The 11,191-nt window shown below is 51.2% G+C and overlaps 1 protein-coding gene across 1 annotated transcript; it reads left to right on the top strand.

Annotated features, from left to right (window-relative positions):
- Positions 1–958: 958 nt before the first annotated feature.
- SUB1 (SUB1 regulator of transcription) lies at positions 959–10,833 on the top strand. Its single transcript, XM_040977441.1, has 5 exons — positions 959–1,027; positions 3,137–3,209; positions 5,505–5,624; positions 8,743–8,851; positions 10,506–10,833. Exons 2-5 carry the CDS (start codon positions 3,138–3,140, stop codon positions 10,583–10,585), a joined length of 381 nt encoding a protein of 126 aa, XP_040833375.1. The 5' UTR covers positions 959–1,027; position 3,137; the 3' UTR covers positions 10,586–10,833.
- The last annotated feature ends 358 nt before the right edge of the window (positions 10,834–11,191 follow it).

Consider the following 11,191-nt stretch of genomic DNA (forward strand, 5'->3'; position numbering starts at 1 on the left):
GAAGGACTGGTGGGCGGTTCCCTACGCCAGCCTTTGGGGCTGGTGGAAGTTGTGCAGGTTGTTTTCTTCCAGCCCCTTCTGCTGTCAGCACACTGCTTTCCGTTTGGAGCCGGTGGATGGCCTCCGGGCAGCCTGCTGTTGCAGGCATCCCCTCACTGAAGCCAGGTCCCAGCAGGCGCCCACAGCAACGTAGACCCCCGACTGTCCCCAACGGGTCGCGTGGCCTGTGTGTGCCTAGGAAGTGCCCTGTGTTAGGGTACAAGCTCCAGGTTACAGAGCCACGCAGCTTGGTTATTGAGCACCTTACACGTTGGGCCACCTTCCCACGCACATCAGCAGGAACTGCACTGGAGTTGTGATACGGGATGCTGCAGCGACCACAGCACTGCCCCAAAGCTCCCCCTTCTTCTTTTAAAATGATTCATTGAAGGGGTCCGTGTGGCTCAGCTGGTGGAGGTGCCACTTCAAAAACCGGCTTTGGCCTGGCCCGCTGCAGCCATCTGGGGAGTGAACCAGCAGACAGGAAATCTCTTGTTCTCTGCTTTTCAAAGAAAAATAAATATTGTTAGGATTGATTTTTCAACCACTGGTTCCCTCCGCACCTAAAATGTCCAGGGCAGGTCAGTGTGGGAATTAAGAGCCAGCAACTTGTTCCTGGTTTCCACTGGACCATCCTTCGCCAAAGAATCTGGGAGGGAACCCCGGGGTGCCACATCGCTCCCCCACCCAGCCCCCAAGGGCTCAAGCGGTGGTCGCATTTCGTTCCCATCCGCACTCCTTCGAGGCTCAGACCCAACCTTGGTGGCCTCTCACTTCCGGCGGGACCGCTCTGGAGGAAGGGCGGCCCCTTTAAGGCCCTGGAAAGGGCCCGCGGCTCGGTTTCCGCGAGATGGCCCCGCCCCGTCACGTGCTCGCGAGTCCGGCTGGGCGGGGCCCGCGGCTCCCCGCTGTCGTCACTTCCGATCGTCTGTCAGTCGCGAGCGAGGGAGCGAGCGAGGCGGAGGCTGCTCGGCGGCCGGAGCGCAGCGTGAGTGAGGCGGCCCCGGGGGGATCCGGGCGGCCCCGGGCGGATCCGGGCCTCGGCTCCCCGACCCCAGCCCTGCCCGGCCGCTCCCGCCCGGCCTCCCCGCCCCAGCCTCCCCGGCGGCCGAGCGCGCCCTCTGCTCCGCGCCCGCGGGGCCCCCGAGGCCTGCTCCCAGGACGGGCGGCGAGGCGGCGGGCGTGGCGGTGGGCAGGGGATCCCGGGGCGCCCCCCGGGACAATGCGACCGCGGCTGGGGACACGCGTGGGGGGCCTGCGGGCGGCTCACGGCCCTCTCTCGGGCGCCCCCGCACGCGCGTCGTCGGAGCGGGGTCGGCGGGGCCGAGGGAGGCCCGGCTGGCGGCGGGGGGCCGGGGGTGGGATCGGGAGCGCTCCGAGAGGAGAAAATGGCGCTGGGTGCCGGTCCCTCCCCTCCTCTCGGCCTCTGCTCGGCGCTCGGCCGCCTCCCACGGCCCTCCGTCAGCCCCGGCGCCCCTCGGCCCGGCCCCCGGCGGGATCCCCCCACCCCGACCTCCCCGAGACCGTGCGCCCTTGACTCGCGGTTCATCATCTCCTTTCCCCCGTTCCTCCCTAAGCCGTCCAGCCAAGAAGGAAAGTGCTCCCCTCCCCCCTCCTTTTAAACCCTATTCCCTGCTTACCTTGGTCTATCCTCTGTGATATTGGCTTTAGTCAGTTACCTGCCGTCCCACCATTTTTTTTTTTTTAACCCAGCAAAGGCGATCTTAAAAGAATTACTCCGCTGAATTTCTTAGCTGGAAGTTCAGAGAAGCTTGGCGTTTCCCCATTTGTCTGGAGTAGATATATTTAAAATAGGAGGTGGGTATTATTGGAAACCATCCTAGGCCCTTAGGCAGCTTTTAGTAAAAAATGATAGTTAACGCTTGGGCCTTTTAAAATTTAAAAAGAGGTGATGTTCAACTTGATGGGGGGGGGAAGAGGAAGGCTTTTTTGGGCTGTTATAGCAGCAGCTGGCGTTAAAAAACAACAAACGAAGTAAATTGGTTGTGGAGATTGGGTTGTAAAATTAGAGCTGAAACAGGAAAAACACGTGCCGTGGGAAGTCGGAATGGCTGCCTCGGCTTGATGGGTCACGGGAAGTCGGAATGGCCGTCAGCTTGCCTGGCCAAGGGTTGGGAGGACCCACGGCCACCTAGGACTCCCGTTGTGAGCCCAGCCCCAAGGCTGTGCAGGCCAGCTGCGAGGCCTTTTGCCTTGCAAGTATGCGGTCTTGATGAGGCATACAGACATTTGCAGGAGCCATGCTGTTCGGAGGTGGCCAGAGCAGAAGGCAGGTGGAGAACTGGCATTGTGTCACCTGCCACGCAGGCCAGGCGCCTCGTGGAGGACCCACACACCTACAGTTCCTTGAGGGGTGCTGCTGGTCCCTTGCTGGAGGCAGGTGGAGGTGTGGGCTCCTCCTCTCTGGGAGTAACTGGGAAACCTCTGTCCTCATAAATAGACTTTTCAAATTTAGATTGTATTTGAGAGTGGAAAGTGTGAAATGCAGGCCAGTCCCTCGCTGGGAGTTATGTGTAACTGTGTAAGCCTGCCATTTTGATGGTATGGCCAGAAAGTCATGGCATATAAAATGTAAGGTAAAATGATATCAAGGCAAAGTTAATTAGGCACCACGCCACCTTTGCACAGCAGCTTCTGTTGTAGGAATGTGGGCCTGCTTTCCCTGCAGTTTCCCTGCAGTCGCTAATCCTACGTTACATCTGCTGTCACTGGGACGGTAGGCAGTACTGAGTGCAATTGTTCCTGTACCTTCTGGTTTTAACAGGAACTGTTAACAGCTGCCCTCTTAAAATCTACCCTGCCCCTAAACTTGTAACCCACGGAAATGAATCAGAGACCCCTAGGCTTTGAGAAAGTGGAGGCAGGGGACTGTAAGTGAATGACTTGGCATTCTCTCCCTCCAGGGTCCACAGTACCTCACTGTAGGTTAAAACCTGTGCTCGGCCACAACTGAGCCACAGCTGAGCCCCGGGTCCCACGGTGCTGGAGAGAACTGTGGGTTGGCCCTTGATTGCCTTGCTACGTTGGGGCAGGCCTAGTTGCAGTAAGTTATTCACACAGTGTGTTTCCCTTACAGGATGCCGAAGTCAAAGGAACTTGTGTCTTCAAGCTCATCTGGCAGCGATTCCGACAGCGAAGTGGACAAAAAGGTGGGTGTTGGCGCCAGGGCCTCGTGGCTTTGGTAGTGCACGCTGCTGCAGTGTGGCCTGTTCCTGGGGCCCCAGCAGCACAGGGCTGGGCCTGTCTTGAAGCCAGGGTCTGGGGTGCTGGAGTTTCTGACTGTGTGGCTTGGTGGGGCACACCCCAAACTGCTTTAGACCCCAAGGAAGCTACTGTTTGCCATTGTGTAGAAATCTGTCTGCTCTGGAGTTGCCGTTTGTGGCACTTGGGCTGAATGACCTGGAGGTTTTGAATTTAAATACCCGTTTTACAACCCTTCTCTACCACTGGCTCCTGCACCTACAGTTGAGACTTGGTGTGTTTTGAGGTTAAATGCTGTTGGCTGTGTGGCAGACCCCACAGGCTGTGATGTGCCCGAGGGGAGCTCTGTGTGCAGACCCCACAGGCTGTGATGTGCCCGAGGGGAGCTCTGTGTGCAGACCCCACAGGCTGTGATGTGCCCAAGGGGAGCTCTGTGTGGCAGACCCCACAGGCTGTGCACTAGACCTTCCTCTCAGTCCCGCATCTCATTGGAGCATGACAGTGTCTTGTGCTGCGGTCAGGACTTCCTACCCAGCTTCTAGAAGTGAAATGGGTTGCTGTATGCTTTCTAGTTAGCAGTGTCTCTCAAGAAAAAAAGTAGTTGATTGGCTCTAGCAGATCTGTGAAACAGCAGGCCTGCCATCTTTTTTCTTTTTACTACTGAACTCTGTAGCAGTGTTAACGGCAAGAAAAAGGAGTGCTTGGCCCCAGCACGGTAGCCTAGTGGCTGAAATCCTTGTCCTACATGTGCCAGAATCCCATATGGGCACCAGTTTATATCCCGGCTGCCCCACTTCCATCCAGCTCCCTGCTTGTGGCCTGGGAAAGCAGTAGAGGATGGCCCAAGGCCCTGGGACCCTGCACCCTTGTGGGATACCCAGAAGCTCCTGGCTCTGGATTAGCTTAGCCCTGGCTGTTCTGGAAGTGAAGCAAAGGACAAAAGATCTTCCTCTCCATCTCTCTTCCTTTTTAAATCAGACTTTCCAATAAAAATAAACAAATCTTAAAAAAAAGAAAAGAAAAGAAAAGAAAAGAAAAAGGAGTGCTTAGGGGAGCCTTGGAGAAGGTGGGGGCAGTAGATACGAAGACGGAACATCCTGTCGGAGACAAGACAGACGTCGGAGAGCGCGTGAAGTGCTGCCTGAGGAACTTGCTCGGTTTGCACCCGGCCTTGCATTTGATAAATTCGGATTGAACCTTCATGTGCCAGATAGGCAGTAGTCCGCAGGGATACCTAGACCTGGATTTAAAGAATGACGGCTTTGCTCACTGAGCTAGTTTTTGCTGTTGTCCCCAATAGTACTGTTAATCTTATAAGCGCCTATATACAGTTGTGCTTTGCATCCCGTGTTTTGAATCTGTGTATGGTGTTTCCCCTAACTTCATCTAATTCAGCACTTTAATTCAGTAGCATTAAAATACTAATTTTACATTTGCACTGGCAAGAAGCGATACTGCCCTCTACTGTTTGGGTTGGGGACTGAGGTGGTTTTTATGCAGTGGTAGGAAGGAGGCCGTAATGAGCAACTTGCTGTGATACTACGTTGTGGGAATGCTGGTCTAATGGATTGCCGTCTGTCTGTGGGGTTTTCTGCGTGTGTGTGATGAAGGTTTTTTCCTAAAAGATGCAGGTGTGTGTGTATTATTGAAAAGGCGGGTATACACAGAGGAGGAGGGAGAGAGAGAGAAGATACTTTGTCAGATGATTCACTGTCAAGTGGCTACAACGGCTGGAACTGAGCCAATCCAAAGCCAGGAACTTCTGGGTCTCCCATGTGGGTACAGGATCCCAGGGCTCTGGGCTGTCCTCCATTGCCTTCCCAGGCCACAAGCAGGAAGCTGGATGGGAAGTGGGACTGCTGGGATTGGAACTGGCACCCATATGGGATCCTGGTGTGTGCAAGGCGAAGACTTCAGCCACTAGGCTACTGCACTGGGCCCAGGATTTATTTATTTTTAATGGAAAGGTGGCTGCAGTGGCCCATGCTGGGCCGAGGCTGAAGCCAGTAACTGGGATTTTCGTCTGGGTCTCAGTGTGGATGGCGGTGCCCCAGATGCTTGGGCCATCTGTGTTGCTCTTCCCAGGCAGGTTAGTAAGGACCCGGATGGGAAGTGGAGCGGCAGGGACACGAACTGGCACAAGGTGAAATGTCGGCATGGAAGCAAGGGGCTTGACTAGCTTTGTCTCCTCCCTGTCCCCCCACCATTTGCGTATTTTAACTATATTCTTTTTTCCTTTGAAGTTAAAGAGGAAAAAGCAAGTCGCTCAGGAAAAACCTATGAAGAAGCAGAAGACGGGCGAGACCTCCCGAGTCCTGTCCTCTCCCAAACAGAGCAGCAGCAGGGACGACAACATGTTCCAGGTGCGGGGCCCTGCAGCGGGTGGCCGGCTTGGCCGGGGGTGTCGCCAGCACCTCGCTGGATGCTGTGCGACGAGTGCGGTGTTCTGGACTAAGAGTAATCAGAATACAAAGCGGTTCCCTCTATATAATATTGAAAAATAATTGGAGCTGAAGAGTATCACCCCCGGTCTTCTAAACTCCCGGCTGGTTCGGTCAAGTGTGGAACGGTGTTGGATCCTGCCAGCTCCGCATTGGGGAACCAGTTCCACATGGAAATAGAGCACCAGAAATGACTTCTGGGAAACAGGCATGCTGGAGGATGATCACGTAATTAGGGCCTTAACTGACAGAATGATTGGAACTTTCTCCCTAGTGAGCAGAGTCAGTAAGACTGCTTTCATTGATTTGAAGAGAAACCTGCCACTTTAAAGTGATTACTTGATGTAGATGATCGGGGGAGAGGCTTGGCACAGTGGTAAACACAGCCCTGATGGCACCAACATCCATAGAGTTTGAATCCTGGCCTTGCTTGGGACTTGGGGCTCCGCTAAAGCTGACCTTGACCGGCAGCAGGTGCTGGCCCCAGTACGTGGCTGCTTGCCATCCCTGAGGGAGAATGGGGTTGAGTTCCCATCTCTTGGCTTCAGCCTGGCCTAGCCCTGGCTGTCTGGTTTGCTTGGCTTTGTTCTTTTTAAGGTTTTATTTGTTTGAAAGGCACAGTTACAGAGACAAGAGTTAAGGCCGCACTGGCTAGGGCTGGGCCAGGCCGAAGCCAGGAGCTGCCTGCCGTTCTCCCGTATGGTAGAGACCAAAGCATGTGGGCCCTCCTCTCCTGCCAGGCTGTAGGCAGGCTGCTTGCTGGTTTGGTACCAGAGCAACTGGGACTCGAACTAGTAGGCATTTGAGGTGCCAGCGCTGCGGGAGGCAACTTTGTTTGCTATTGTACAACACAGTCCCTAGTCCTGCTTGTTTGCAGGGTTTGGAGGAGTGAGCCCGCACGTGGACAGTGTGTGCGTGTGTGTATCTGCCTTTTAAATAAGGTAGAGTAAATAAAAAATGGCAGCGATCTTAAGCGGAGCCACAGCATGTTCAGCGCCGCTTGTGCTGCTGGGTGTCTGGCTGGAGTCCTGGTTCCAGGTACTCCTGCTAGCAGACCTGGGCAGGCCACAGCACGTCAGCCCGGTGCCAGGTCCTTGCAGCCGCGTGAGAGTCCCAGTTGAGGCCTGGCCAGCTTGCTCCTGGAGCCGTTTGGGCTGTTAGCCAGTGGATGGATGGTGTCACTATCTCTTCCTCTGTGTCTGTCGTTCTGTTTTTCAAATCTCTTCCTAAGAGAACAGAAGGTTAATGGGTCAGCTGTGTGATTCTTTATTTATTTTTATTTGAAGGGTGTGTTTTAGAGAAGAGGAGAGTCAGAAATCTTCTGTCTTCTCCAGATGACTGTAACAGCTGGAGGTGAGCTGATCTGGAGCCAGGAACCAGGAGCTTCCTCCAGGTTTCCTGCACGGTGCAGGGGCTCAGAGCTTTGGCCATCTTCCACTGCTCCCAGGCTGTAAGCAGGGAGCTAGCTGAAGGTGCAGCAGCCGCGACTTGAAACCAGTGTCCACTAGGGGTGCTGGCACCGACAATCAGAGGCTTAGCCTGCTGTTACACCAGCTGGCCCTGGGGTTGAGTGTTTGAACCAGAGGATGTGAGGTCTGAAAGGCTGCTAAGGGTCTGTGTAATCACATACCTGCTTAGAGTTTGTGTGTGTGTTTGAAGAGATTATAAAGTCTGTCAGATTCTTAAAGAGAACAGGGAATCCAAAATATTAAGCTCTGGGTAATCATTCTTTTTGTCTCTGAGTTTGACTCCTTTAGGTACCTCATTGTAGGTGAAAGTATGTAATATTATGCTTTATGTGACTGATTTCACTTAGCGCAGAGTATACTCAGATTCATCCGTGCTATAGTCTGTGACATGCTTTATGAACAGCTGCCCGTGGTAAGGGACTGGCGCAATGGCTTAATTGGATAATCCTCCCCTTGCAAGCACTGATATCCCTTACAGGCACCATTCAAGTCCCAGATGCTCCGCTTCTCATCCAGCTTCCTACATGTGTCCTGGGACAGTAGCAGAAGGTAACCCCAAACCTTCAGATCCTGCACCCATGTGGGTTACCCAGCATCCTTTACAGGCACCATTCAAGTCCCAGCTGCTCTACTTCTGATGTAGTTCCTTGTTAATGTTCCTGGAAAAGCAGTGGAGCATGGTGCCTGGGTTCCTTTTCCACACAGTAGACCCAGACAGCACTCCAGGCTCCTGGCTTCAGCAGTTTGACCATCTGAGCAGTGACCTGTTCAATGAAAGAATCTCTCACTGTCTCCCCCTCCCTGTCGTGAAGGACGCTCCTTTGAATGTGCATGTTGTAGTAGCGTTGATATGTACCATATAGTTACGTTTTGGTTAACAGACCGTGTGTATGAAGATAGCTCATATCACCTAGTGACACTGTAGCCAGCTGTGTGCGAGTGCTTATACACTACGATGTTCCCGAGATGGTGAATTAAAGTAGTCGTTTGTTCGTTTTTGAGAAACTTTCATTTTTTTCTTAGAACATACATACCCTGTGATATGTGACATACCCAAAAGTAGGAATCCTAGATCATTTGGGAATTGGTTTTGTTGTTAGTTTTGTTACCCCTCCATGCTGCTTTTCATTGCAGTTGTTTATACAGGTAAAAGTGGAAGTGTGAGGCATTTATGTATTTTATATTGAGAAGTTATTTTCATCATTAGAAGTAGAGTGAACATTCAGCAGCTTGTTTCTGAATAAACCACTCTTGAACAATGGGCTGGCGCTGTGGCCTAGTGGGTATATCTGGTGCCAGTTGGAGTCCCAGTTGCTTCAGTTCCCGTTCAGTTCCTCACTACAGTAGTACCTGGGAAGGAACTGGGAAGTAGCAAGTCTTGGGGAACCGTGAAGAAGCTCCTGGCTCCTGGCTTTGCACCAGCCCAGTGTGTGGTGGTGTGGCCATTTGGGGAGTGAATCAGTGAAATATAAACATTTCTGTGTCTCTCCCTCTCTTAAATTAACTCTGCTTTTCAAGTCAGTCGATCTTAAAGATAACAACTTTTTAACGTTCCTTTTTTTCTCCCGCAGATTGGGAAAATGAGGTACGTCAGTGTTCGAGACTTTAAAGGGAAAGTTCTGATTGATATTCGAGAATACTGGATGGATTCAGAAGGTGAAATGAAGCCAGGCAGAAAAGGTGAGCGTGGATTTCTTGATGAGGTAGAGCCTCCTTGGCGTGCAGTGCCGTTGGCTGGAGCGCGGAGCTGGGCGGAGCTTGTGTCGCTGATGATCTCGTGTCATTGTAGAGGAGACTTCGTGCCGCAGACATCCCTTGCATCACATCACTCAGTTATTAATTTATTTGTGTGTACATTTCTTTTTAAAACTTTTAGCACTTTTCATGCAAATAAGGCAGTCTCGGGAGTGTCACATTAGAAATGCGAGGTCTGTTCATGCCATTTGCTTCAGCTCCAACTTCCCCAGCCTGCTCTGGGAGACAGGCTCCTGCTGCTGCTGCTCTGGCCGCCTTCCCGTTGACTGTCATCCAGTCCCAAGCCTGCTCATTCACAAGTAGCTGGAGAACTGGTTTTACTTATTTTAAAAGTTTTTTTTTTATTATTATTATTATTTGAAAAGCAGAGTAGGAGAGATTTGCCTACTTCCCGGATGGTTGCAACAGCCCGAGTTGACCCTGGCCAAACCACAGGCTGGGAACTCCATCCCGGTCTCCCATCGGTAGCAGGACCCAGCACTTGGGGCACTTCCTCTTAGCTGCCTGAGCAGGGGGCTGGATGGGAGGTAGAGCTGCCAGGCATTGAGCTGGTACTCCAATGCGATGTGGCATTACAGACATTGGCTCAACCTGGTAGGCCACGGTGTTGGCCCCTGGACCACATTTTGGAACCAATCTGAGTTTGTATATTTAATCCTTCATTGATGGAAAAACGACTCCTTGCTTACTGTCTTCCTTTCAGTTTTTTTTAAAAGATTTATTTTTATTGAAAGATCTACAGAGAAGGAGAAACAAAGATTTTCCATCTGCTGATTGACTCCCCACATGGCTGCAGTGGCTGGAGCTGAGCTGATTCAAAGCCAGGAGCTGGGAGCTTCTTCCCAGTCTCCTGCGCGGATGCAGGGTCTCAAGGCTTTGAGCCAACCTCCGCTGCTTTTCCAGGCCCCAAGCAAGGAGTGGGACAGAAAGTTGAGCAGGCAGGGCACAGTGTCCATAAGTGCTGGAACTTACAGGCAGAGGGCTGTTCAGATTGCTGTTGTACCTGCCCCTTGAAAGAAGAATTGCAGGGAGAGTAAGGTCTGCTGGTTCATTCCCCAAATGGCCTGGGGTCTGGGTTAGGCTGAAGCCAGGAGCCCCCGGGCTGCTTCTGGATCCCCCATGTAGGTGGGTGCCGGGGCTCATGGACTTGGGCCATCCTCTGCTGCTTTCCCAGGCGTGTTAGTTAGGAGCTGTATCGGAAGTTTGGACTCGATGCCAGTGCTGTAGGCGGTGGCTTTACTAGACCTTTACTTTGAATGCCTGTGGAAAGTTCAGGCAGCTGGAGAACCTGAAGTGTCAGCCCGTGCTGGACCACTAGCCTGCTGGTTTGCACATCCTTATGAGATGCGTCTCCAAGTTGTCCTTTTATTCTCATTGATTGTAATTGGCATGCCGAGTGCCTGGGGGCATTCTGGTATATCTAGTTAACAAATGTGAGGGCTTTAATTCCTAAGTGTTAACAGCATTTTGCCATTCAAAATACGAATTTTGATACAATGACATTTTAGTTGGAAGAACAAAAATCCTCAAGAAGGCTTGAATAGATTTTCAACTTTGCATTTTTCAACTTCTCTTGCAGGCATTTCTTTAAATCCAGAGCAGTGGAGCCAGCTGAAGGAACAGATCTCTGACATTGATGATGCAGTAAGGAAACTGTAAAATCCGAGCCACGGGAGACCTGTGATGTCCTAGTTGTTTTAACCTGTCTTTTTACATTGGCTTTTGTTTTCTGAACGTTGTTTTCCAAGCTGTTGTATATTTGGATCGCAGAACAATTTTTAAGACGAATACTTTTTTTTATGTGCATTATTAAAAATGTTCTGAGTGAAGCTGATTGTCAACTTTATTAAGGAGGATTGCTTTGCGCCCACCTAATGTAAAATAAAATCAAGTAATTACAATCCTAACTGTGGTGGCCTTTCTTGCTCAGACAACTTGGTACCATTTAAGGCTAAATGTAATGGTTTTATGAGCCTTCTAGTTTTATCTCAGCTTTTACGTCAACAGGATTTGTATTATATTGAGCTTTTAAACTTTGACTTTATGAAATCTGTAATTGATCTTTTTTCCAACCAGATGTCTAAATTTGTTTTGGCGTTCTAATCCAAAGATACTTCACTTTTCATTTTTCTCCCTTTACTATTTTTTCTTTTAGTAACTTATTCTCTCCATGTTCAATTTTTGTTGTACTCTTTTAAGTCCTTAACTATATTTTACTGATTGGAAATTCAGTAAAACTATCAGAATGTTAGTAAGATACTTAAT

The sequence above is a fragment of the Ochotona curzoniae genome, unplaced genomic scaffold (assembly GCF_017591425.1).
Source record: "Ochotona curzoniae isolate NIBS_2020 unplaced genomic scaffold, NIBS_Ocur_1.0 contig_2754, whole genome shotgun sequence".
Lineage (NCBI taxonomy): Eukaryota > Metazoa > Chordata > Mammalia > Lagomorpha > Ochotonidae > Ochotona > Ochotona curzoniae.

What these genes read in the sequence shown, in the direction of transcription:
- SUB1 (XM_040977441.1), top strand. Translation starts at nt 3,138, where the DNA reads ATGCCGAAGTCAAAGGAACTTGTGTCTTCAAGCTCATCTGGCAGCGAT. An exon ending in GGGACGACAACATGTTCCAG is followed by an intron (nt 5,625 to 8,742) that starts GTGCGGGGCCCT and finishes TTTCTCCCGCAG; the next exon opens with ATTGGGAAAATGAGGTACGT. An exon ending in AATGAAGCCAGGCAGAAAAG is followed by an intron (nt 8,852 to 10,505) that starts GTGAGCGTGGAT and finishes CTTCTCTTGCAG; the next exon opens with GCATTTCTTTAAATCCAGAG.